The following is a 25,498-nucleotide window of genomic DNA, read 5'->3' on the forward strand; positions in this document are numbered from 1 at the left end:
TTCAAATTACACGTGAGTACAGCCACTTGATTCTTCCTGATGTAGTATCCCATTTGGAGGCTTTAGCTGTACAATTAAACGCATCTCGTTCTACAAGGCCTGTAACAGCCTGTCCTGACTTGATGGCTGAATATTTTGAGCTACACGGTTATGGATTACAAAAGGAAAAAAAAAATGTTATACACCCGGTAAGTAGCCAGAAGGGTGTTGAAACATATGTCAATGATTAAGCTGTCAAGGACATGATGAAAATGTTTGGAGCCTTGAAGCCGAGACGAGACTCTGCATAGGCATCATCTCGACGCAAGTTCTCGAAAAAGTACCGATCCCGGAGCCAGTCTTCAGCACAAGCACTATTAGAATGACTCGAAAGGTGCCACAAAGGCAAACAAAGCCTACCAAATCTCCTGAATCGAGTCGCCGCCTGCCCGGGGGAATAATACATGTTCCAATGAGCGTTAGCACCTCGGGAGCTACTCGCCCGCTTGACTTGTTCCTGCAGCCTTGGTGGGAGCGTCCCAAACTCCGTATCCGTTACGTAGTGCTCAGAATAACTGCAATAGCTAACGTTCAGCACCCGAGGTCAAACACACGAAGAACACCCACTCTCTCCACATTGCTTGGCAAATGTCATTCATTGTAACCCCCCGGTCGTTCTTAACAGTAGTGCACCAAGGCGTGATGTCCGTAATGATATACAGTTGCTGGACACGGGGGAGTGTCGCAGGCTCGTCTTTGGCGTTAAAAGGGAGATCGGCGTCTCTCTGATCAGGGTTGAACCCTCCCGCATGTCCTTTCAAACGCTGTATGAGCCCATCAATAACGAAACGTCTACACACCAACTGACCGTTACTAAGATTGAACACAAGTTGGAACTTGGAGCTCTTCCCGCATAAGATGGGGTGTACCTCAAGAGTGGGGTTGAGCAGGTAGAGGTCAGTTTGGGACAGCACGGGTCCATCTACAGCGTCGCGTCACTACTAGTTCTCTAGGATGGATTACTGAGAAACCATCGTACAGGATGCACCAGACGACCATTTGGCGACTTTATCGGCCATAGTCAACACGAAAGGAGGAGTAAATGGAAGGGGTTATGGTTAGAAAGGTAAAGCGTCGTTGAGTAGAAACACAAGATGAAGGTGCGATACAGCTTGTCTATTTCCGGTCCGGGTGCCGATCGATGTTATCATGTGACTACATTCAGATAAGATAATCTGATTGCAACACGGCTCCTACCCGACTCTTACCACATCGTTCTCGCAGCAGTCTATTCATACTCATGGCTCCCAAAGGTGGAAACACAAAGAAGGAGAGTGGAAGAGCCAAAAAGGCTGAGAACGAGTCGAAAAAGAAGGAAGCAGCAGCAGCAGAAGCGGTAAGGCAGGGATCCGTTAATTGTCTACCTAACTGATCTTTACCCATCGCTGCCTACTAGGAGCGTAAGGAAGCCGAGACCTGGAAAGACACCAACGTAAAAGGTGGCAAGGCCAAGAAGGAGGAGCAAGAAGCTAAACGCAAAGCTGAAATCGAGCGCAAGGCAGAGAACGCCCGGATTCTCGCTGAAGAAGAGGCTGCTATACCAAAAGCCAAGGCTGCACCCAAGGCCGGTGCTAAGAAGGCCGCGAAACCTGCCCCAAAGCCTGCTGGACCTGGTGCGATCGCTGCTGGTGGCGGATTAGGCGACGATGGGAAGGAGCGGGAATCGACGGAGCCAGAGAGTTTCTCCGCGACGGGTATCGATAATGCCCTGGATCTTCTGGAGGTTGTCACTGCCAAGATGGACAAAGCATCCGTCGGACAACAGGCGGCAGGTCTTGAGAGGCATCCCGAGGTGAATATCTGCGCGGGTTTTTCTTGCTTTATGGTGGTGCTGAATATCACATCACATATTGTAGCGACGATACAAGGCGAGTCATCTTCTTAGGTTCGGGTGTGGCGGATTTACTAATGGCTGGGATCCCAGGCCGCCTTTGAAGCCTACCAGGAACGCGAACTGCCTAAACTCAAAGAGGATGTACGTACACACAGGATACACAACAGCTTTGACCGGTGTACTGATTTCTTGTGTTAGCATCCTGGCTTGCGGCTACAGCAATACAAAGTCGGTGCTCTTGCAGTCTGTACCGTTGTAATCACTAACCGTCCGCCGCGCACAGGATTTGTTGCACAAGCAGTTCCAGAAATCGCCCGAAAACCCGTGAGTATGCATCTTTCGGTCTTGAATGTTTGTTCTGATGATGCTTCTCAGTTTCAACCAAACAGTGGTTGCGTATGACGCTAGTAAACATGATAAGGTCGAGGCTCTCAAGACCAAGAAAGCCCAGGTTGAGGACCGCCTGCGCGAGTAAGGCACTGCCTTTTCTCCGAGAAGGACACAGGAGAGATGACGCTGAGCGCTTCATGACTCTGTGTACACAACAGGTTTCAAGGGCATGTATTCTTTAATTACCGGCATTCTATCGGTCTGATTTGATATTCTCCTTGCAGGTGATATTTTGCGATTCTGTGAACATGTTTTCGTTCTTCGTTTATCCACTTATACTACTGTATATCGCCACCATCACCTCACTTTCCCGAGTCGGTTTTCTTAGTCTCCGTACTAGTAGGTTGTATATGTATGTTCAGTAATTGAAGCAATGTAAGTCAGACCACTTGGTCCACAGGTACGGTTCCACATGATAGGACTGCGATACAGTAGCGATGCCACGGTACCCAGTGCAAACTTGTAAGGGATCGCAATTGACGGAGCACAGCAACCTCTACTTACGGCGCAGTTAAGTCCGCTTATGTCAGCATTTACTGGGAAAAAAAAATTGGTATAAAATCGACTCCACGTTTATCGTCTGCCTCCTCACGTCACTGCTTCTTCTTTGCCCACCATGTCAGACTACATGATTTCTCTTCCTTCTACATCATCGCCTGTGCCGTCGCCATTGTCGCAGCGCACCAACTCGCTTGCAGTGACCTCCTTGCCCAAGGCTTTTTTTCACCCTGTCGTCCTCACCATTTTGAAATCGCACTTTGAAAGATACGGCGAAATCAACCAATGGGTGCCCCTACCAGGGTTCGGACGAATTATCGTGGTTTACACTGAAGAGGAGCACGCGGAAGTCGCCAAGATCGAGTGCGATCCCATTATCGTGCGGGGTGCTTCAGACCTGTACGTATTCCGTCGGTTGGTCGGTCGATTATCCCCCTCCCCCTTTTCTGACCCCCCCTCGTTACCCAGATCACAAATTATCTTGCGCGTGTACAGAGCCGACCCCAACCCCCTGATCACGACGTTTGGCCAGCCGGTGCCCCAAGCCAACTTCCTGCGGCCACCCGCAGTCGAGAAGAACTTCCTCATCTCGCCGCCGGGATCACCGCCTGTGGGCTGGGAACCCATCAAGGAGGACCCACCCAATGCAGCGCCGCTTGCTGACGACCTGATTGCGGCACTCAAACTTCTCCAGGTGCAGGAGAGTGGGCCTAGTGTGGAAGTGCTGATACACCCTGAGGATTCCTGTGTGGGCGTGTTCGTGGAGGATTGTGACCGGTGTAAATCCGATGGGAACATCGAGGAGGAGGATTGGGTGTATGGACAGACGGCCCCTGCCAGGACGAAGTGGCGGCCTATGGTCACTGCTATGCCCCCCCCTCTGCCAACTCGAATCCCTGTGTAGATCATATGTTGATCAATATTGCTGTGAGTATGCGGTTTGCAAGTGTGTTTCTTTTGCTATTATGGGATGATAAACCTATCAGACCTGTTCCGAACCCATGTGGTTGTGTGGATAACCGATATTGCCTTTTTCTTCTGACCCTTTTCGTCTCTTTGATGATGATGATGAACTGGAACTGACGATTTTTTCCTATAGATTATCTTCCCGGGCTACGCACCGCGACATGTATTTTGGTGAGTCCTCCTTTCCACGCCCCTACGATGATGTATACCTATCAGACCTGTTCTGACTCTTGTGGAGACAAAACCGATCATTGCCTTTTTTTTTTTTTTACCTTCTGATCTCTGAATATTTTGCTTCGTCTTGAGCCCTGTACTGATTGCTTTCTTTGTCAGATATGAAATTTGACTCGAGCCGGTATCTACTGTAATACTTAATGGACTTAGTCTTCCTTTGGACAATCGGATGTGTAACGTAATTTAGAATTTTACTCGTTAGGGATACAATTTGTACAGTATACATTTTTGTATTGTAGCTATCAAGTACTGGCAGTGACCCGCTCTTCATATAATGTAAGCACATCGTCTGAATGTTATGATTATCATAGGAGAGAGGACTGCAACCGGAGTTATTCCCTTTCGGTTGTTGAGATTGATGATGATCTGCGGTAGGCAAGAGGTACATGTATTTGAGGTCTGTATGTTTAGCTAGCAGTGTATAAGTGACATTTATATTGGATTGGTAGATTTACTGTGATGTCAGTCATCGTCGAGGGTTCTCAGTGCATACGCTCACGCAGCAACAAAATCCTTCAAATTACTAGCTACATCGGTAACAACCATTATTATGTTTTTTGAGACTGGGTAAGAGGCAGCCCATGCCCGTTACCTTCCCACTGTGTTAGGTCAGTGTACATGCCTGGCCGATCAGTAAGCCGCAGTGTGTGATGGCGAGGCTTCGGTCGGTCCCTCAATCGGGGGGAGGGAGGGGGTGGGTATGCCAGAGCTCTGGGCAAAATGGGTACACGGCCCAAAATGTTTGAAGAAGCTGTAAATGACGTAGAACATAGCCGCCGAGAGTCGCATCTGCAGGAATGGTGGTTCATCATAGTAGGACACGATCTTCCAAAGTCACGGAGCAGGGAAGGGCAGTTGGGGGCCACAAATACATACGGAGCACGCTGCATCCATGATACAGGATTGCGCAGTCCCTTGGTTTGCATCCCCCCCCCCCCCCAACTGACTATCCACACACTGAATCCACATCAACTCGGGGGAAACACAGACCTAGGAGACATCTGTGTTCCTCCAGCCCCCGTTCTCTCTGATCCCGCATACAACCGGGCATCCAAGGAACATCAGTTCCACACACGAAATCCCCCACTTCCAATAGTTCCCACAGAATAGCCTGAATGTCATCGTGGTCAAGCTCCTGCAATGTCGCGCCAATCTTCTGTTCTACCACCGGCAAGCCGATCTTCATATTAAATAAATACTCGTTTATCTCAATGTATGATCATGTCCAACTTGTAAAATTAATAGTACAATATTTCGCCGTTCGTAGTAGTTTCACTATCCCTCGCGGTGGTGGATTGTAACAAATATAGGCATCTGAGAACCATCATTTAGACTGCTTTTCAGCACCGGACGTTGCACCGCAGTAGCTTTCGAGATGATATCTTCATATGGCACCGCAAGCTCCACCTCAAACTCTCGAATAATGGTGAACAATATGACCTTCATCCTACCCAGTATCGTCAGTTTACTGCAAGTCCGGAGGCAAGCTGAAGAAGAACATACTCAGCGATTGAAAACCGATAGCCAATACACGACCGAGGTCCTCCAATAAAAGTCATCATATTGCCCCACACGCCCGGAATCGCCTGCACGGCTTCAGGGATCTTCTCCCACCGTTCCGGTCTGCGTATAACCCATCGTCGTCAAAAAGACCAGAAAGAAGTAAATGCATGAATTGAACACACCGGTATTCTTCCGCGTCCTCTCCCCACAACGATTTATCTCGATTCAATGCCATTATAGGAATGTCGATCATCTCGCCTTTCTTAATCCTAATACGTCCCAACTCTTCAGTGATCTTCCTTCCTTTGGTGACAAACTTGAAGGGGAACTCACGGGATGGAATCGTGCAACATGCCTGATGTATCACGGACCGGATGGCGCAGAGGTATCACATCGTCTTTAGCTGCGACACGTATCGTCGAGGGTACGGGAGGCTTCACTCTCATGGTTTCCTTGATAACCCAGTCCAGGTACGGTAGGGCGTTCAACTCCTCCATTGTGGGCGTGCTTGTAGGTACGGCGAGAAGCTCTTGGCGAAGCTTGGTCTGAACATCGAGGTACCGACACAAGTAGTAAATTGCCCAAGTCACAGCGGTGCTTTTGATGGAGGCGTCAATGTGGTATCCGCGTTACATACAATTCCTAGCTGAACGTACCTTGTTGTTTCATGTCCCGCAAGCAAGAACGTTGGGACCTCTGTTAGTAAAGTCAAAGTCAACAAGCAGCGTCGATATGCTAGGAAGAGAAGACACACGAGAAAAAACATCCGCATCGTTCATGCGCTGACTGACAGGAACGTCTGGTGAAGCATTGGCCCGGACCAGCAAAGAAAATAAATCTTTGTTGTCCCCTTTCTCTGCGTCGCCCGCGACCTTGGCCTCCGCTAACAATTGCCTTCCTAGACGAACCAAGGTGTCCTGAATAGCTTGTAATCGGGCTTTACCTTTGCTTGGCTATTTAAAAAAAAAGTAAAGTTGGAACGGCGGATTTATCTTCTGCGCAGCGCAAGACGTACAATCCATTTCAAAACGGGAATATGAGCCCAGAGCAAACGCATCAGTCGACTTTCGTTGGCTACACGAAGCAGTTCGACAAGTGCCTGATGGACTTCGTTCTGTGTACCGTTTATGTCCAGAGAGTCGATTTTGTGATTAAATCCTAATTTTGGCTCTATGAGTAGAACTGGTCGAGTGAAACAACCGTACATACCAGTACGGGCTATGACGTCCAACGTCAAACGAGTGAGCCATGACACGGTATCGATTTGTGCTTTCCCTGAAGACTTGAGGCATTCTGCTGTCCACATCTGCCGAAGCTATCGCGGGAGAGAGGTCAAAATGGCTCGCTATTCAGACGGAGAGATGAATGAATACCTGGATCGCTTTATCCAAAAACACTTCATGAAACTCGCGGACGTTAGCATGAGAGAAGGCTGGATTCTGCGACGGTTTAGTGGAAGCTCCTATCATGTATCAAGTGAATCCTACCATAATTTTGCGCTGAGAACTTGCGCTTAGCATGCATTTAACATTGCCCAAGAATTTATCTGCATACCTGCTGCTTATGCTTGTCACCTTCCACTGTCAGAAGGCCTGCAAAGGCAAGTGAATCGGGGGCAAAGAACGGCGGGTGAATATCTGACCTTCACCAGTGACATCGCCAAGAAGTTTGCGTGCGACAGAAGGCTTGGGGTAGTCATACGCATTGAACAGAACATGAGATATTGCTATTCAGATTTTGAGGACCCTCATTCTAGAAACCTATGACATGACGATACATACCTTTCGTGTCAGTGGTCAAAAGATGCCTCGTCTGTTAGCGCGTGTCAATCGCCTCTGAAGATCAAAAAGTGGGATAATCTCACTGGAAAGACTCCTCTGTACGATAATGTAGGTCCGTACTGTTTAAGCCAGCGTTCACGGACAACGCCCGGAATGCTCTACAGGTACATCAGATTGATCAGCTAAATGAGGCTGCTGCTGTACTTGCCTGGGACGCTAACACTTCTCTAGAGTTACCAAGAATAAGGTTCCCTCCTTCCGGGCTAGGAATACGTCGAAGAAAAGAAGCGCGTGCATCCCAAAAGAGTTTCCACAACCGAAGCAAACAATACCCTGCCAATGCACCCAACACAACAGGAAAGAACTAGGTTGAAAATATTGTATTGCAAGCCATAAGAGACAGCAATTGGGAGCGACACTGTCAGATGACAAATTATAAAGGCGTGGTAGACTCATACCATGATATATGAGTGGTGCGATGCGGCTGAAGAGACGTAAGGCTAGAGTGGTGCCAGTGCATCACATCGAGCTGCATAGGCGCTTATATATGATCTTGAAGCTCTCGCTGGTTCTCACCGCTTTTAATGTCCGTCGGAGGTCAAGGAAGAAATGATCCGACGGACACCGTCGGCCCTCACACAAATGTAGCAACCCAATATTGTACCGGTTCACAGAGACCATCAGGACATTAATTGTCATCTTTAAAATGTAGTATACATCATTGATGGAGCCTGACCGAAAATACAGACACCATTCTTCAAACTCTTTGGTATGGTTTGATTATGATGGGCAATTGATTCCCGGCACCGGGATTATTTCTGAGCAATGGCCGTTGCACGATGGTTGACCTTTTCGCGATCTCCGCTCCTGGGACGGCTAATTCGAATTCGAATGCTCTTAGGAGGGTGAACATGATAGCTTTCATTCTATGGATTTGGTCAGACGGAGCGCCACGAAACGGATCAAAATGCATATCACGTACTCCACTAGGGAGAAGCGGTACCCGATACACGAACGAGGGCCGCCAATGAATGACAACATATTTCCCCATACACCGGGTATAGATTTCACCGCGTCAGGAATCTTTTCCCATCTTTCTGGTCTGGTTTCCTATGATCAGCGACGGGGTACCAGTACACAAGTTAGCCGGGACGAACTTGAATTCCTTCGCGTCTTCGCCCCACAGGGCTTCATCTCGATTGACCGTAGAAATTGGTATCAGGATAGTCTGGCCTTTTCTGATCCTGATTTCGATGTTTTGAATAAGTGCCTGGTCGGCGTGGGAGTAACTACATACCTGATAGAATCCTGGACTCTGCCTTTCCTGTCGGTGAATGGCTGGCTCAAAGGGATCACATCATCTTTTCCCGCACATCGAATGGTTGAAGGGACAGGAGAATGCACGCGTAATGTCTCCCGAACAACCCAATCCAAGTAGGGTAAAGCACTCAATTCGTCCATCGTGGGTGTATCGGTATCAACCTGAAGCAACTCATCCCGTAACTTGATCTGACTCTCTGGACTTTGAGTCAGAGCAAAAAGAGCCCATGTTGTCGCAGTGCTAACCGAGACGGTCAGGCACACAAACTATCTCTTTCAGTATCACTCACCTGGTCGTTTCGTGCCCTGCCACCAAGAAAGTCGGAACCTCTGTTGGATACTAAGATGCACCAGACAGTCAAACAGATAGTACGATACACTTACGGGCCAAAACATCACTATCGGCCATGCGCTGATGTTCACCAACATCAGAAGACATATTGGCCTTGACAAGTAGTGATAGAAGATCCCGAGCACTCGAGCTGCCTTTCTCCCCACTTGCTCGAAGACGGGCGTGGCTTTCATTGAGGAGCTGATTCCCAATGCGAGCCATGGTTCCGTGGGCTCTATTAATTTGGGCATCTCGTGGATCAGGCTAATCGATCGTAAATGACTGACCTGCTCAGAGACAAAGGCGGAGAACTTACGAGAAAACGTAATGCTGGAAAGAAGGTTTTGATAAAGACCAACGGATTTGCTCGCGTAGCAGTTGCAAAGATTTCGGTGAACGCTTCGTTCAGCTCGTTTGGGGTACGACTGGGGTTGAGTGCGTTGAATTTATAGTTGAAGCCTTTGCGATATGTATTAAGAAACGATAGAATGCAAAGCACCAGTACAAACCAGCTAAACCAATGACATCCAAGGTTAACGAGCTTAACCATGGGAGTACGTTAGTGTGAAAAGGCCCTTCTGCTGCCGTGCATTCTGCTGTCCATAAATCTCGTAACTAACGGTCGTCGATCAGAGAACGAATATCCGCCACAGAATTCCATACCTGAAGGGACTTTTCAAGGAATATAGTGTTGAGTTCACGAATCTGGGCGGGTCCAAAGGCCGGGTTCTGTTGTTGACGTATAAGCGTTATAGAAATCTGCGACTCTCGGCATACGCACCATAACCCTTCGCTACAATCACAAGACCAGAAGTAATGAATGAACATTCCCATACTTTGCAATTAAATACCTGCTGCTTGTGCTTTTCTCCTTCGACGACAAGAAGGCCTGCAACAGGCAGATTATTCGGGAGTTGGCAAAAATTGATGAAGGAAGGTAACCTTCGCCGACTATGCGCCCCAAGTTAAATCGGCTATGGGGCGGTTTGGGGTAGTCGTAAGCATTATTGAGGATGTGAGAAAGGGCCCGTTGGTCGGTCGTGATCAATCGATTCCCCTGCAAGAGATAAGTATGGAGGGAAACATGAAGAGCAAATGCCTTACGCCAAGGATGCCAGTGTATTTAACGGTACGTCCATATAGCTTGACCCACTCAGCGTTCAAATTACTGTCCTCCTGGAAACAATCATTACAACAACTATCGATGTTTGCTATGACCACAAGCATACCGACGCCCATATCTGCTTCAAATTCCCGAAGAAGAAGCTCGGGTTATCAGGCCCAGGAAGGTCCTTAAGGGGGGACGTGTATTCAAGGTAAAAGCTCGCAAAGAGCTTATAGAATCCGTATGCCACAAGGGTGGCCAAAAAAGTACATGCGATCTGGAGAACGACCAACATATCAGTGAGGGGGGATGGAAGATCTGAACTGCTACCGCACTTACTCTCCACTTTTATCTAACTTTTGTGTTTTCGATCACGCATGCACGGCACTCTGACCACATCAGAAATACGTCATCGCCACGGTCCGGGTATTGACGCAATCACGGCATCGCTCCGGCCCGAAAGCCGGGTCGAACCTAATACTAGAGTACAGTTAGTCAAAAGAGCGCTGATTATTCCACCCGGGGACAAAGAATCGACTACGGTGATACCAGTAACCATACATACATAGATTTTCTCAACAAATAGAATACAACTAGATGGTACCAACAACTTGGACAGACACTTCTACTGGGCGTGACAATTTTGTTCGTGAAGGACAGGCAGGTCTTTCGAACTGGACGGCGGTGATTCCTTTTCCGATGGGGTAAGGTTACCGCCCCACGCATCCTTGAGATCAGTATCGTGAGCACGCGTCGTCTCGACGTTGACGAAAACCTGGTTAGAAAAGGTAATCCATTCTAGCTAGGAGGAGTAACAGTAATGAGAGGAGTACTTACACCTGGGGTTTCGTGTACTGTACGGTGTGGCTGTAGATGAGATCAGTGAATGCTACCACATCTATATGGGAAAAAGGAAGCTTCACCATGTAGGCATTTGAGGCGTAATCACCTGAAGGCATGGCGATAACCTCAGGCTTTTTCACGTCGATTATTTTTCTGGAGTTGAGCGCGGATAAGGCCATGTTCGCATAGAGCTTGGGCATAACGAAGGAGAGTGCTACGATGACGGATACGTCAGAAAAGGGCAAGGAGGATCGCAGGAAGAGGTCTACCAAGATAGTAGGGCCCGGACTAAATGCGCGAACATCAGTAAATCGAAGTATAGCAACGCCATGAACTCACGTCACAAAGAAACAGAATCGCTTGTGCAGATGCCAACAAGGATGTGACAAGGCCTGTCATGTTAAATGGGCATATGCACAGAGAAGAAAACTGAGATAAGACGGACCATTTTGGACAGATACTATCCGACAAGCGGGAAGCATAAGAATGAGAAACAAGAGAGGGCTATCGGTAGACTTGCCTTGGATCATCGTGTCCAGAGTTCTGCTGGCGAGACTGAACTTGTCCTTTCGACGAAACAGATAGTGCGACATCGCGCCGGTGATAATAATGTTGGCTATGGCCGCCGGGACCAAACATACGCCAAGTGAGGCTTTGGCTTTTTCCAGGTCAGCAAACGTAGCCATATGTGCACCAACGACTCCGGAGGCGATACCACCAGCTGCAACCTATTAACCTTTTACGCGTTATAAAACAATAGGAAGGACATTACCGAATGAGGCAAGTGCAAGAACGCATATTGCCCCCGGGACCCACCATCTAGTAATAAGGGCGTGTATCCTCAAAGCAAAGAACATCAGGACCAATGGTCCGATGGTACCCTTGGGCAACGAGTCAGAACTGCAAACATCAATCGGTTCTCAATACTCACGAGAAGAACAGGTCCTAAAGGAGGCACGTCGAGTTTAATGAGAGTAGAGGTTGCTTATCAGAATTCCTCACCTGTTACAAGTGCTAATGATCATTTCAGTTAGTCTTATCCGATATATGAAGGAAAAAAGCGATCTCACTCCAGTAAATCTGAACAAGAGATACATCATCCGCCCACCGGGTGACCAAGACGCGATACAACCTTTTATTTCGGGAATGAGAAGTGGCACCGGCACGACATACTTTGGAAGACAAACCAAATGAGCAAGAAGATAGTCGCCGCAAAGTCGAGCACAAAAAGAGAGGCAACGAAGGCCTTCAAACGACCATTATCCCTTCATATCAAAGATGTTGAGAAGACGGCTCGTTTACGACATTTGAGTACGCGCACTTGTAATGGAAGTTGTTGAAGTAGTTCCATGTCTTTTGAGAGTTTCAGTTCCCGCAGAATACACCAAGAATAACACTGCGGGACGCACCTGAAAAACCACAATTCCAAAGAGAACCAGAGCAAAAGTAGCACCTATTAAAACACCGTGTTAATCAACTGCGCAACTTGATGAAGGATGTCGAACCGATGAGAATCTGTGCCAGCGGGTCGGGTAGGCGCGCCATTGTATCAGCTACGACGTTTCCTGTTGAACTAGAAACTCAGTGAAACAGACCAAAGAGACTTAAAGGAAATGTTGAACCGAAAAACAGAAAGATGTCGGACTTTATCTAGACCACGCGCCACGCAACGTGTAGCAGGGCCAAATAGTAAACCATCCATTGTTCCCGAGCTGTCGGCGGCCTTCGACTTCCATGGTTTCCTTTTACTGCACAATCACGGCAAAGTAACGTTGGGGTAGTGCGTAAAATCACGAACTATGCAGGGGCATCAGCATCTTCCTGCCCATTTAGTGGTGCTGTACGGAAGACCAATCGTACCTGGAGATCGTCAAATTTCTGTCTGTCACTGTCAGCGTCCATGGAGAAAGGAAGTGAGCTCTAGGTCTTCGGGACTTAAGCTGATACTTTCCCGTACCGCAGTTGAGCTGAGGTAGATACAACCGCCTGTGACTCAAACCGGAGGAATTGAGGTTTTTTTAGACAGTGACATCGGAATTAACTGTTTTTGAGCGCTTAGAAGCTGCCGGTGGCAGGGATGATTGAAGCCCTTCTTGGGATCGAAAAAGAGTATATGGAGAATGTCCATAAGGTTTAGTCGTACGTTGTTTGAAGTACTGTATGTAACTTACAGTGATTGGAAGGCGAGATGGGACAGATAATACCCGACTCGTGGGATTGGATGGAAAGAAGCTGCCGGACCGTAAGCCGGACGATGCCGCGTTTAATTGTTTCGCGGATAACGAGGCCTCTGAAATGTAGAAAAATGGATGCCGCTGCCAGGCTACGGAGTCACATAGACAACGAAGGTTTCTCTCCTTTCGCGAGGAATATTTTTACACCATGCCCATGCATCTTGGCCGAAATGATTTTTTCGAGTGAAAACGCGTCCAGCCCGGCTCTGTCGAACATCTCTTTCATTTGCTCTTCCTTGAAACCAGTTTTATGGGGGACGATATCAGCATGTGCATTAGGAAAGGCCGCGTCGTCATTTTCAGCCTGGTAATCCGTGACCAGAAGAGTTCCGCCGGGCTTTACGAAAAAAGTCAGACGCTTGGTCGTTTCCTGGGGGAAAGGCAGATGGTGGTACGCCATGGCACACTGCAGCCTCCAATTATTTCGTGTTTTCCGGAATGAAACTTGGACTGTTACTCGCCAGGACGACGTCAAATTTTGATCCGTCAAGCTCGCCTTCTTCTCCTTTAAGATCGATACAGAGTGCTCTCATGTCCTCTGGAGGTATTCCTTGGTTGTGGACACGGGTGTTGTACTTGTCGACCATGCCTTGACTTATATCGATGCCCAGGATGCTTTTGCAATGTGGTGCAAGTTGCCTGGACATCAGACCTATAACGTTTAGCAACGTCAATGATGCTCAGTCATTTGACAATGTGTACCTGTGCCGCAAGCGAAATCCAGCAACGTTGTCGATTCTTCATTAAACGGGTACGCTCTTTGAATTGACTGGGCTAGTCTGGATTTTGGCTGATGGTGAATCTCATATTTTATGTCCTTGTCACGTACTCACCTCTGAGCGGGCTTAAGAGACTGAGGAGGGTCATCATACTTATCCGCCACCTTGTCGAAATATTCTCTATTTGCTGAAGTAAAATCATGTCCGTTTCTACTGGTCAAGTCAAGATCTTGATGGAACATAATGTTTCTGTCACTATGATGATAACGTCAATAGGATCAGTAGCAGTGCCTAGGGCGCAAACTTCGAAGTTATTGACCTTGTAAGACCGGAAGCCTTCACCCCTTCCTGAGCAGGCCAGCTTCCAACCGTCAGGCAATTTCAAGACAGTTTTCCAGAAATTTTGTATCAGTTTCTCCGTGACAATCACAAGTCATCGCCCAATTTGGTCCATCAGTGGGACTTGGCGACGGGGAGGACCGAATGCAGTATTTCCCCTCCTCCCGCCAGCTATTCCATCTTGCTCTTCACCGTCTTCTGCTGCCTATTTTCCTTGAAGGATCACATAGAGGGCCATCTATCCACAGGTGGCAACCAATCACCTGTCACCGTTTTCCCTGATTGACGGCGGACCTGAAATGACGCCTAATATTTATCACCGCGCTCCACTTACCGACTCCCTTGAAATATTAGGAGATGCTCTGGAGAAACGAGGCATTCCGAAAATTGGAGGTTCCTTCGGTGGTGGGTTCCACAGAAATTCCAATTGTTTGCTGACTCACCATTCCTTTCCATTCCATTCTATTAGGATTCATCGCCCTTGTCGTCGGGCTAAGTCTCATCATTTTGATATCATGTATTTCTATCTTCATTATCCTGCAAAGAGAAGGACACGCCTTGGATGAGGAACGGGAGATTCGACGGCGACGATATCAGCAGCAAGCATTAGAATACACGTATGGACCTACACCCACGCCCAGTGCGCAGTCATCGTGGTCGTCGAAAATCAAGAGCGTCTTTGGAGGCAAATCAGGTAGCGACAATGGGTTGAAAAGGGGCTGGATGCAGGCAGGATCAGGAGACGATTGGGAATCCGAACCGATAGAGGAAGGGCGGCACTCCTTGCATGGCAGCATGCAGATGACGTACTCGCCACCCCCGGATGCGCCCTTCCACCCACCATTACAGCCATCACAGTCTACTTCTAGCGTCCGCTTTGATATTCCGGGTGTACCAGACTTACCCTATCTAAGGTCGCTGTCTTCGCATTCACTCCATCCGTCCCTACCAAATATCCACAGCAGGATATCTTCGCCGACACCCTCAGATACGCTTTCGCCAGGCGATGATGGAGTCGCCGTGTCACCAGAACCTATTGTTCGTCCTGTTGAGCATCACGAAAGAAGACAGTCGTCTGGAACGTCAATGCGGACATTCAACGGGGGAACAAAGTTTTTGGAGGCATTGTAGCAAGCCGTTCATCCTCTTGTACATCACTTCTCGAACATTGTACTGTAATCATTTATCTGTACAGGACTTGCTTTGCTCCCTAGCGTAATTTCTGGATTTTTATCGCCACTTACACACACTTTACACACTTATTATAGTCTTCGAATAACGTCATGTGTCGGTAGCGAAAGTGACCAAATAAATTCGTTACAATACCGTCTGCTAATAACTTACACACGCAACAGTAAGGGTTAGCTCCATTCACAACAACATCCACAGCCGGAAGGACAGGACGTAACGTCCGCCATTTTTGAGCATGATATGTGAAGCACATGAAGACAGTGCACACAGCTTCGCGAAAGACCTAATAAACCGGTACCGTAAAGGTCAAGAAGGTCCACAGCGGCACACATAAATATGTACCTTTGACAGGAAGACGACAAACGGAGCATGAAGGCATCATCGCCCGATGGCTACACGAAGTGCACACGCTAACACCATGCGGAATATCGCCCTGACAGCCGAAAACCGTACATCTATGAACAATACCTGCGTTCCTCGTACATAAACAACCAACGGCGCGTATAACACTGGACGCTCACCGATCTCGTGCTGACCGATATCCCAGGACATCTCTTGTCCGTGAACGGCCTTCAGTAGCTCGAGTCGCTTATGGTACAGCTGCCAGCTGAATAAAACTTCAGCGTAAGCATACACAGAGTTCAGGAATTGCTGGATTTCCGATCTATCAAATAAAGACGCAACACTACAAGCGCCAGGTATCAGCCATCGGCGGTAGTGAGCATGAGTAAACGACACATACCTTTCCTCATCCAGCGGCTCTTCCACTATTATACGTTTTCCTGTTCCCCCGACAACACGATGGCCAACGCTAGATCCTTGCGATTGCATCGATACCGACGCAGGCGAGAACGACACCGATTGCCTATGCTCCCTCTCGTTCCAAGATTTTGACACTGCAATGTCTTTCTGCGTTACCTTACTGTGAGGCGGCTTCGGTGAATCAGGACCATGCCGCACGCGATCACTTCGATCGGGGATGGGTACCGATCTAGTCTTAACAAGCAGGGGTCGAGCCTCCATGGTTGGCGTGGCTAATCCATCTTTGATGGTGTCCTGTACACCGCCCATGAGCTGTCGCATAGTGCCAGTGTTGAACAAACTTGACCAGGAGCCTCGAGAAGAAGCAGACGATGATATGGACGGCGTTGAATTCAAGATTTTGGGGGACGCAGAAGGAAGGCGGGGCCATACAGGCGATTTTAGACTATCACGGTCCATTCTACTTCTCATACTGAAGTAATCGAAGCCGTCGGGATGGCCGGAACGTAGAGGAGGAGTGTTAACGTTCTTTGGATCTGGGCTTCTCATTGTGCTCTCCAAAGACTCGTGGTTATCAAAGGCTTGGAGCACTATCATAGACATCATCGCTAGCATTTGCACGTCTTTTTGCCGAGTTAGCTCTGCAATGCTGAAGCAGAAATGTCAGACCTACAGACAACCATACAAAACCAAGATACGTACAGGCGACGTATAACTTGCCATAGTAGAGGACTCGATTTAACAATCCAATCGGCGTCTTGCACAGGCCCTTCGACATGGAACAAAGCACGAAGAGTAATGAATATCCGCTCATGATCAAACCGGTGATACTCTCTCGCCACAACAGCGTTCCTATCGCACACATCCGAGAGACTATGCGATTGAAACACATAACGCATCGCAACTTTCTTGTCACTCCCGGCAATATGCGATATCGTCCCGATAGAGAGCGTACTACGCCGCAACGGAATCACAAAGTGATCGGGCACCTCCCCCTGTAGCCGCGAGTCAAAATTATGCCGAAAACGTTCCTGGGAGAACGTGAAGAAATTGGTCATAACACGTAGAATGTTTTCTCCGTTGTCAGACGGGCGTGAATCGGCTGACGACTTTCCGGAACGATCAGAAGCGATGGTGCCAAGACGGCGGACCGCTTCAGCGACGAGCGACGGAGACTGGTAAATGCTGACGGTGGTTGAAGAATTTTGGGGTGTTGACGGCTTTGTCGGAGAATCGGAGCGGCTGCTGCGTAGAACATTGCGTACAATCCTTGGTGGCGCACGGAAGAAACATACAAACTCTCCTGTGGATGACGATTTAGTAAAAGCCTGCAAGGAATCCATTTACCTACCATTTGGACCAAATGTTCCTTGAGATGTACATGGCTCGGCCAAGTTTTTGTGGTTCCTCAGTGTCAGAGAAAAGTCCTTGTCTTTCTTTTCGTCGTCGTCGTCATCAGAGGATCCAGAGTCCAGATGGTTGCGTGCCTCTGTTCGACCATTCTCTTCCTCGTTAGCGCAAAGGAGAAATCTCAGGCAAGCCTCAAGACAAGGCCTCCGGGTTTCTCTGATCGCCTTCAGACGTCGGAGGATGAAGGCGCGATTCTTGATAGAGATAAGGGGACTTTGTTCAAGATTTACGGTCGGCGTCCCATCAGGGTGTGCTGCTTGAGGATAATCACGAGGAAAAGTGAACGTAACCCTCATGAAGACCGTAGAGGATTCTCCCCAAGGTCCATATAGTCCCAGCGTGCAAGTTCGCTTCTTCGTTAGATCGTGCTGAAGAGAAGTTAAGTGACATTCAGAAGGCATTCGAACATCTCTGACCTTCTCCAAAGTAACTTTCCAAGCAGCCAATTTCGTGAGCGCAGAAGTAATTCTGCATAAGATTTATAAGGAATACAGCTGAATTGACTTAGCGAAATGTACTCACTCATCCTGTAACGATTGGTTCGCCTCCTCTCCTAAAAGTCTATTTCTGCTCTCACTTCTCTTTTTGCTGTCGCTTCCTGCAGTGTCTCCGAGACCCGAGTCGCCTCGCGATCTGGAACCCATCCTCGACACCTCCGCGCTATTACGGCCACTGCCAGGTCCTGAAGAGCTCCCTCTTCGTTTCTCTACCTTAACACTTGACAACCAAGTCAACGCATCCACTCTCGTGTTAACAAATTTGCTACCAGTATTTCCCCTCGTCATCTTATTGTATGAGGCAGTGACAGGATGTTTGGAAGCTCGAGATCGAGAGTGCGGAGTTGGTGTTGAAGACGCCACTAATTTCTCGCGAGGAGGGGCACCAGCACGAACCTCGGCAAGAATTGAACGGTGACCGATAGGTGCCGACAAAAGCGGAGAGTTTTTTGAAGCTTGGGGAGGGTTTCGGAAAGAGAAGGTGCGTCGTTCGTCGCTAGCCGTTTTGCGTCCTCGTGAGATTGGTGGGTCATGGCCAACCCTCTGTTATTGTCACATCAGCACCAGGCAGGGGAATACGTATTGGTGCAAAATTACCCGCAATGATTCGGGGTCGACTGGCCAGAACCTTAAAGTCCGGTCTTTCGACCATGTTATAAGCTGGATATCTGAGTCGTCCTTGCCACCTCTCCTCCATACGAATTCTTTTACAACGTCTGTATGTCCTTCGAACACGTCGACGGGAGTTGTTGGGTCGGAGCGTGCATACATCTCAAGAATCGCCTCCCCTCTCTGCGCTAAACTCATTACACCATGGCCGAACGGCAAGTTCTTGGCACGCCAAACAGGATACGTCGTGTGTATCACAGTTTTGGGCTCTTGAGGTGATGCGTTCACGTCCCACATTTTGATCGTCTTGTCTAATGAACAGGTGACTATCTCATTGGATTCCTGGTGAGACCAGTCAATGCCGTATATTTTGGAATTATGAGCTGCAATTCTGGAGATAGGAAGAGAGCCTTTACGCCTATCCCAGATGAGCACTTCATTGGAATGAGATGAAGCGAGAATGTTGGCATCTTGTCGACTCCATTTGACTTGCGTCCCCGGAGCTGGCTATTATAAGACGTAGCTTTGAATAAAATATGCAGTCATCTTACAGTTGAAAGCGCAGAGTCCTTATCGTTTTCATGAGCTTGACTAACCCCCTAGAGGTGCACTTGACATACCAAATATTGGCTTTCGGGGTTCTCTAAGATCCCATGCCCATACCCATGAATCAATGCCAGTGCTCACAACTGTATCGAACTCAGTTGTATGCCAATTTATGTCAGTGACAGCGCGATAGTGAGCGTAGAGAATATGTTCGATATTTGACTTTCCTGTGGCCATGAGATTCCATATCAACCTATGGACGTTATCAGAGACGCAGGTATGAGATAAATGACACATACAATTTCTCGCTGGACGTGGAAACGATGTACTGTGCTCGAGAAGTATGTGGATTCCATTGAACGTCTGCTACATCCCATGTGCCACCTTGGGGAAGAAAACGCGGGATTTCCAGAGGCGCTTCGAGGTCAATTATGAATAGACCCCTCCGTCTAAAATGATAGTTCAAAGGGAGAACCGGAATAGTATCCAGTGTACATACGCAGCAAGGACAATGTCCCGAGAAGCCGGGCCGATACTCATCTAAGCTCGTGAGCCGGCGGTAGAACAGAAGATTGGCGAGACATTACTCACGTTGCCAACAGCATCCCCAACCAACTCCTTCATGTCTATTTGCAGGCTCTCATGAAAGTTTACATGATCCTCGGGTGACGACACTCCGTCGTTGGTCATCCTAGGATCACTAGCATGTGCCTCTTGCATCGACGGCGTCCAAGACGGTCGCATGGTTGATATCTTGCTTGACGATGGCTGAGAAGAGAGGGACATGTCCGTCTGAAATTTTATTGTTACTGAGACGTTGTCGAAAGATCTTGAACCTGGTAGAGGGTCGTACGAAGATGCTAATAGTGATGGGGCCATTGAAAGCTATATTACTCGGTTCATTGCTGTACTGGAGTAAGTGCAAGATGGCAATTCTTTTCACTTCGAAAACCAGGTGGTTCGCGAAAGCGCGATGAGACCTAAACTTGAGACGCGTCGTCAGTCGTTCTCATATCAAACGCCGCGGTGATATGAATACCAGAAGATTCAGCTGCTTGTTAAAGCCAGAAATCTGTCGATGCTGGTATACAAAGGATGGGAGAAGGGATGAAAGATTGGTCAAAGAGTCGTGACGGAAGTAGTGAAGAGAGGTGAACGGCAAGCTCCGAAATGGCTTACGTCGGAAACCGGACCGGCCTCTAGATACTTCTTACGAAGAAATACGTACGCTTTGTGTTGGGGAACGTCGATAGAAAAGAACCGCTCGAAGAGAGAAGTGCACGAAACCCTTGCTCGCTGTGAAAAATACATCACTATTGCCATATGGTAACGAGTATTATAGTAACGAATGGCAAGGGAGTGCGGTGGACCGATATAAGATAGAAATTTAACTCAAAGCACAGGAACCCTAGTCTTCTGTCACAGGCCCTTCCTCGTTCTTGGGCTTGGGCTTCTCCTTTCCAGAGCATCCTCCACCGGCTTCGGGAGGGTTTATTGGCTCGCCTCCATCCTTCCCAGAGCCTTTCTGAGTGTGTTTTGCTAGACGGCTGTGTTCTGTATTCAGCTGTTCTTCGTGCTTTGGCTTGGGCCAATCGCTGGCCTTGGCGAGAAGACTCTGAGCCCCGTTTCTAAATTGCGCATGAGAAAACTTGTCCTCCTTGACGAAGGTGTTGGTGAGAAAGAATGCTCCGACAAGGCGCTGGTCGGGGCGGGCGCTAGCGTGCAAGAACAAACCCAAAGGTACGTTAGGGGGCTTTAAGAGGAAGAGTATAGATGGTATAGTGGAATGCTGAATATGCCGTTTGATTCGCAAGTAAAAGGCAATGCTGAAGGCGAAGGCTAGGAGAAATGCAAGAGTATGATAGAACATCTCTTCAAACGGGACCGCATGATCAAGAGGTCAACTTATATCTGCCACCGCGAAGAAAGCACGGCGATACAACAATGTGAGTAGTGCAAGGACGGGATATGAAAAGCGAAGATCGACACTTTTCACATGCGGAGCGCCTGGTTCGACTTCGCGCGCTTGAGCTTAAACAAGTCGCACCTGAACATTGAAATCTCAATGTGCGGAGTGCTAGAAGTGCTTCGCATCGGCGCTATGAATTCAAAGGACCTGTCAGAGGGTGGCGATTCACATACATTTTTTAAGGTTTAGGCACGCAATCAGCCTGATTTCTGCAGGATAAAGTCACGCAAAAGCTCTGCTCGCGATGCATGACCAAATTAGATGGGATAAAACCATTTCTAGGCGCAAGCTGTCACGGATCATCCGGCAGTTATACCTTGCGCCTTTCCTCTCAATTGTTAGAGCAAGGTGGCGAACGAAAAAAAGTTGTATATTCATCCCCTTTATGGTCCGTGCTGGCAAAGCTCGTAAGTTAAATTTAATTACGGAAACCTGGAGTGACACACCTCTATAAGCTTTTCTGCACCGTCTCTGCATGCAAGGACACCCAGACATGCATGAAGAGGCCGGATACCGCCATATTACACCAGAGATCTGCTGATGAGGTAAGCTTTCCCTGACGTCTGATAGAGCAGCGCTTTCGCTTTCATGATCTATACCATTCAATGTTCCACTTGCAAAGATTTTTCCCTTCATAAACCAGCTTGGCGTCGCGAAGTGTTCTAGCAAAGGTTTTCAAAAACATCCAACGGAGAGAAGTGATACCGTTACTGAGAATGGACGGAAAATATGCAGCTCTATCAGCGGTTCCTGTATCGAAGAACCTAGGACCTGAGGCTTGAGGTGTGGGCGATCATGCATGCTGGTAGAACAGATACCTTTTCAGCAGGCAGCGGGCACTGTGCCAACGAGGATATGCCCGGGTTTCGAAAGGTGATATCAAGCACAGGTACCAAGTGTGGCAAAGAATTCAGTACTGCGACCTCTCATAGTTTCCAGTGTGTGCGTCCGATCCTGACAAAGTTGGAAAGACCCTATAAGCGTGGACGTCGCTGGTATGTGGGGAAAAAAACCTAGGCTTATGTCAACAAACAGCAGAGTCCTCCCCTCACGAAACACATCTTTGTAGCCAGTGATTTAAGATAGTCCCACGACAGACCCATATCGGAATATCTTCACCGGCGGTGATTTCCCGTTTTGTTATTCTGCCACGTGCCTGCGTACCAATGTTGTATCTCCCTACAAAGTGCCCTAGTTTGTTTGTGTTTCCTTCTAAAGCCTACGCACCCTACCCAACCTCCCGGCTCATCCTTATCTGCCTCCGTCTACTCCCTATTTTCATTTTGACTTGTCCTTACTTTGTACTGTACTTATATGACTTTACCTTGACTCAGAATACTGTGCCTATGATTCACCCTATTCATTTCCCTCATCCTCCAATCACCTGTACTTTATTACGGCTCCGAAATATTCTGTACATTAGCATAAAAGACGTAGGGACATCAATACACTTAGAATTCTCTCGTCGTTATTCCCTCCGAACCGGCGTCGGACCTAAGAGGATAGGGCGATACCTCACCAAGCGCTCTTGTAGGCACCGGCTTCTTTCCGCTTTCTTTCCCCAGGCTACCTCAGCATTCACCGATGCTCTCAGGTCTGCCAGATTCCTGACATGTGACTCTGAGTGTACAGTTTGCCACACGAACGGCACTGCCTAATCTATTATCTGGGTGATATGTATCTATGCTGCTTGAAGTGCAGAACATGGATAATGAGTCTCCTCATCCCCATCATTTTCTTGTCGACCTATCTTGCTCCATCTTTTCATGATACAATGATATCATCGCCTATCATAGAATATTTACTATGGTGTGTGTTTTCTCCATTGTTTTCAAAGATGCTGTGATTCACTTCTTTTCAAGGCACTTTTGTTGTATACAAGCTGTTACTGTAAACAACGCAGCAGCTCCGAGAATAAAATGCATGTCAATTCTTGTGTCCTTCATGGAAAGATACCCTCATGCAAGCCACAGACACCCACTCACACCGAAGAAAGAAATCACATAGAAAGTTCATTGGCACCTCTTGAGATGAGTTAATTGACACCCTCATCGAGAAGGAATACAAGATCCTCTGAATGCAAGGATTGTTTGCTGAAGCATTGCAGCTTCTACAGGACACCAAACGACACACTGCCGAGGCAGATAGCCACATTGTGACATGGCTAAGAGCTTCCAGATATTGAACCAGTACCAGGTCAGTTTGCTGGATGACACTTGGAATATAAAGCAAGAGATCTTAGAGAACCAATGGTTGGTCACCTGGAGCCAGGAGGTATTGATGGAAGAATATAAGTAATGATCTCAGTCAGGCACAGCATAGGTGAAACAACTGTATTGGATAAGTACTGTACCTATTGATGAAAGAATATAAGTAACAATCTACAAATGAGGATGAGTAACATAGTAGGGGACACAGTAGTGGGTACATACCTCAGTTGGGCACAGTGTAGGTGAAATGACAGAGGTATATGGGTATCTACGGCCAGGCTATATAGGTGATCGAGTAATGACAGGGGGTGTGTGTATATAGTAAGTAAGAACAAGTGACGATTGAGAAGGTAAAGACAAGGGTATATATACAGATATCCTCCAACAGGAGAAACTAGCAGAGAGGAGAAACCTCCTTCCTCATCTTTTAGACATGGCACAGAACGTAGATGAAGCTGCCCATGCGTGTCTTCTTCGCGACCAATATACAGAGGCACTGGCAACAGCTCGAGGGGTGGACCGTCTTTGGAGACATGAGGTTCAAGCCCAGGAGCGTGATGTCTTACTGCAGTCTGGAGTCCAACTGCCACAGTGGCGGATTCTGTCTCTATGCCATCGAGCTCGGATAAAAATACCTGCCCTCTTGCTTCAAGGAATGTTCGATCACGTCTACCATCTACTCCAGCAACGCCTTCTACTCATTCCGAATCTTCACAAGAAGCTCATTCTCCACTCCCTGACACCCGTCCTCGACCGAGCCGCCCATACCGCATGCGTCAAACACAGTCGGTTGCCAGCGCTGCATGCTCCAATGAAGACAGCCTGCACTTCGTCGAGAACGGCAATGTCACTTCTCAGACACTGGACACTCATTTAAATTCTCTTCTCTCTGAACCCAAAGCTCTTCTCAGTGAGATTGTCGCCTCTCATCCCTGGAAAAGACGTTTCAGTTTCACGGAACGGATTCTCAATATCGGCAAAGCCATTTTCAGTTCATCAAGCGGTTACCGAAATTTCCAGTGATCCCTGGTACCCCACTGGACATATAACACTCACTCGTAAGCATCAACTCCGTAGGAGATACTCGGTAGATTCAGAGAAATAGCTGCCTCCTCCGGTCCCACCTAAAAATTATCCTAATACACGAAAGGAAAGACTACTTCTCGCCGATGATTTATGCTACGGAGTAGCCGCAAAAGAGATATCTCATTATAGAGAAACCATCATTGCGAGTAGAGAACGCGACACGGTATGCTTCTCTTTGGCTCTTTAGAACATTGGGCTGATAGAGTTTAGAGCGCTTACCTTGGACCTGATAAGATTCATCGAGAGACTGCCGCAATGCTTGCCTATCCAGACCGACGATACTCATGCTCACCACGTACATCTGTGCTCTCTACCACTGCAACGATTGATACACCTTCCCGCCGGAACTCTCACGCAGCGTCTTCGACTCTTGTTGCCAGTCTATCCAGTTGTGGCAAGCCGCCCAACTCCTCATCACCACCCCTGAGTGTTGGTCTATCCCCTCACCCACTTCCTATAAGAACAATTACGTCGCCATCACGTACCACATCGATGGACGACCTTGGGAAGCAAGACGCCGATGGGAGTTCGCTGGCTCCGCTGCCCAAGAAACGATCACTTGACAATCGGGGCTCAAAATCTTCTGTACATCTCATCAACCTTCGTCCGAACTCACCAGCAAGTTTGCTCCTACCTCTCGAAATGAGCCGGGAAACACGCCCATGGAGGTTAAGTCATAGACAGAAGGACAAGAAAAGCCAATCTGCACAGCTGACTCATACAGTTGTTCACAAGCAAGGTTATCGGCCACCTACTTCAACTGGTAAAAGATTTCCAGTCTACTACAAAAAGCCTGCGAGGCGTTCTCTGGATGTTCCACTACCTGCCCCCGCCTCTTCCGCCATGGCTCGTACTTCCCACTATGAAAGGGCTCTGAACCACATTATTGGATGATAGATCTATTATGTCTGCACCAAATATGAATGTGCCTTCAAGTCTGTGTTCAGTACCATAGCACCTTTGTGTAGGACGGACAACCAGAATAAATATCCTCCTCGGCTTGCATCGAATTGTGTGATCACGGGACACCATATCTAAATTTAGTTTATTTGTCTCTATTGCTCAAGGCCTTGAAGTTGAAC

General features: G+C 48.0%; 11 protein-coding genes across 11 annotated transcripts; 4 read left to right on the top strand and 7 right to left on the bottom strand.

Annotated features, from left to right (window-relative positions):
- Positions 1-9: 9 nt before the first annotated feature.
- On the bottom strand, positions 10-1,150 carry BT62DRAFT_940466 (uncharacterized protein). Its single transcript, XM_043187754.1, has 5 exons — positions 1,019-1,150; positions 848-961; positions 607-793; positions 400-554; positions 10-339 (listed from the first exon to the last, which is right to left on the bottom strand). Exons 1-5 carry the CDS (start codon positions 1,056-1,058, stop codon positions 227-229), a joined length of 609 nt encoding a protein of 202 aa, XP_043046613.1. The 5' UTR covers positions 1,059-1,150; the 3' UTR covers positions 10-226.
- Positions 1,151-1,251: 101 nt separating this feature from the next.
- On the top strand, positions 1,252-2,706 carry BT62DRAFT_925652 (DUF1014-domain-containing protein). The gene is made up of 8 exons (XM_043184862.1): positions 1,252-1,375; positions 1,436-1,831; positions 1,896-1,907; positions 1,964-2,014; positions 2,072-2,101; positions 2,157-2,197; positions 2,249-2,430; positions 2,488-2,706. Exons 1-7 carry the CDS (start codon positions 1,280-1,282, stop codon positions 2,346-2,348), a joined length of 726 nt encoding a protein of 241 aa, XP_043046614.1. The 5' UTR covers positions 1,252-1,279; the 3' UTR covers positions 2,349-2,430; positions 2,488-2,706.
- Positions 2,707-2,891: 185 nt separating this feature from the next.
- On the top strand, positions 2,892-3,665 carry BT62DRAFT_878994 (Calcipressin; the record flags this gene model as incomplete). Its single annotated transcript, XM_043182573.1, has 2 exons — positions 2,892-3,160; positions 3,230-3,665. 2 exons carry the CDS (start codon positions 2,892-2,894, stop codon positions 3,663-3,665), a joined length of 705 nt encoding a protein of 234 aa, XP_043046615.1.
- Positions 3,666-5,128: 1,463 nt separating this feature from the next.
- On the bottom strand, positions 5,129-7,839 carry BT62DRAFT_925654 (cytochrome P450 monooxygenase). Its single transcript, XM_043184863.1, has 16 exons — positions 7,704-7,839; positions 7,454-7,609; positions 7,329-7,403; positions 7,246-7,276; positions 7,107-7,190; positions 7,019-7,056; positions 6,952-6,963; positions 6,838-6,903; positions 6,674-6,779; positions 6,480-6,622; positions 6,219-6,417; positions 6,121-6,160; positions 5,798-6,061; positions 5,647-5,733; positions 5,465-5,584; positions 5,129-5,408 (listed from the first exon to the last, which is right to left on the bottom strand). The coding sequence occupies exons 1-16, from the start codon at positions 7,704-7,706 to the stop codon at positions 5,237-5,239; spliced, it is 1,596 nt and encodes a 531-aa protein (XP_043046616.1). The 5' UTR covers positions 7,707-7,839; the 3' UTR covers positions 5,129-5,236.
- A 69-nt stretch (positions 7,840-7,908) lies between these two features.
- BT62DRAFT_940477 (cytochrome P450) lies at positions 7,909-10,325 on the bottom strand. Its single transcript, XM_043187755.1, has 14 exons — positions 10,126-10,325; positions 10,001-10,072; positions 9,839-9,953; positions 9,748-9,785; positions 9,678-9,689; positions 9,560-9,625; positions 9,406-9,511; positions 9,213-9,355; positions 8,950-9,160; positions 8,856-8,895; positions 8,543-8,806; positions 8,403-8,489; positions 8,228-8,347; positions 7,909-8,171 (listed from the first exon to the last, which is right to left on the bottom strand). The coding sequence occupies exons 1-14, from the start codon at positions 10,294-10,296 to the stop codon at positions 8,003-8,005; spliced, it is 1,614 nt and encodes a 537-aa protein (XP_043046617.1). The 5' UTR covers positions 10,297-10,325; the 3' UTR covers positions 7,909-8,002.
- Positions 10,326-10,572: 247 nt separating this feature from the next.
- On the bottom strand, positions 10,573-11,713 carry BT62DRAFT_47540 (uncharacterized protein). The gene is made up of 8 exons (XM_043181086.1): positions 11,661-11,713; positions 11,365-11,502; positions 11,290-11,304; positions 11,184-11,236; positions 11,114-11,132; positions 10,925-11,058; positions 10,839-10,868; positions 10,573-10,776 (listed from the first exon to the last, which is right to left on the bottom strand). Exons 2-8 carry the CDS (start codon positions 11,435-11,437, stop codon positions 10,627-10,629), a joined length of 474 nt encoding a protein of 157 aa, XP_043046618.1. The 5' UTR covers positions 11,438-11,502; positions 11,661-11,713; the 3' UTR covers positions 10,573-10,626.
- A 1,462-nt stretch (positions 11,714-13,175) lies between these two features.
- Positions 13,176-14,039, bottom strand: BT62DRAFT_977560 (hexaprenyldihydroxybenzoate methyltransferase; the record flags this gene model as incomplete). Its single annotated transcript, XM_043189285.1, has 4 exons — positions 13,176-13,484; positions 13,540-13,730; positions 13,781-13,857; positions 13,912-14,039. 4 exons carry the CDS (start codon positions 14,037-14,039, stop codon positions 13,176-13,178), a joined length of 705 nt encoding a protein of 234 aa, XP_043046619.1.
- A 378-nt stretch (positions 14,040-14,417) lies between these two features.
- Positions 14,418-14,848, top strand: BT62DRAFT_925663 (uncharacterized protein). Its single transcript, XM_043184864.1, has 3 exons — positions 14,418-14,498; positions 14,580-14,673; positions 14,766-14,848. Exons 1-3 carry the CDS (start codon positions 14,494-14,496, stop codon positions 14,832-14,834), a joined length of 168 nt encoding a protein of 55 aa, XP_043046620.1. The 5' UTR covers positions 14,418-14,493; the 3' UTR covers positions 14,835-14,848.
- A 387-nt stretch (positions 14,849-15,235) lies between these two features.
- BT62DRAFT_47724 (uncharacterized protein) lies at positions 15,236-20,290 on the bottom strand. Its single transcript, XM_043181093.1, has 15 exons — positions 20,191-20,290; positions 19,743-20,136; positions 19,651-19,691; positions 19,451-19,600; positions 19,226-19,404; positions 19,157-19,174; positions 18,594-19,108; positions 18,022-18,539; positions 17,916-17,967; positions 17,441-17,867; positions 16,792-17,392; positions 16,070-16,738; positions 15,849-16,012; positions 15,670-15,795; positions 15,236-15,610 (listed from the first exon to the last, which is right to left on the bottom strand). Exons 2-15 carry the CDS (start codon positions 20,028-20,030, stop codon positions 15,498-15,500), a joined length of 3,861 nt encoding a protein of 1,286 aa, XP_043046621.1. The 5' UTR covers positions 20,031-20,136; positions 20,191-20,290; the 3' UTR covers positions 15,236-15,497.
- A 269-nt stretch (positions 20,291-20,559) lies between these two features.
- Positions 20,560-21,021, bottom strand: BT62DRAFT_915430 (uncharacterized protein; the record flags this gene model as incomplete). The annotated part of the gene is made up of 1 exon (XM_043183935.1): positions 20,560-21,021. The coding sequence occupies one exon, from the start codon at positions 21,019-21,021 to the stop codon at positions 20,560-20,562; it is 462 nt and encodes a 153-aa protein (XP_043046622.1).
- A 3,396-nt stretch (positions 21,022-24,417) lies between these two features.
- On the top strand, positions 24,418-25,389 carry BT62DRAFT_925665 (uncharacterized protein). Its single transcript, XM_043184865.1, has 3 exons — positions 24,418-24,589; positions 24,636-24,999; positions 25,051-25,389. The coding sequence occupies exons 2-3, from the start codon at positions 24,672-24,674 to the stop codon at positions 25,308-25,310; spliced, it is 588 nt and encodes a 195-aa protein (XP_043046623.1). The 5' UTR covers positions 24,418-24,589; positions 24,636-24,671; the 3' UTR covers positions 25,311-25,389.
- Positions 25,390-25,498: the final 109 nt, after the last annotated feature.

The sequence above is a fragment of the Guyanagaster necrorhizus genome (genome assembly GCF_019112545.1).
Source record: "Guyanagaster necrorhizus MCA 3950 unplaced genomic scaffold BT62scaffold_1, whole genome shotgun sequence".
NCBI lineage: Eukaryota > Fungi > Basidiomycota > Agaricomycetes > Agaricales > Physalacriaceae > Guyanagaster > Guyanagaster necrorhizus.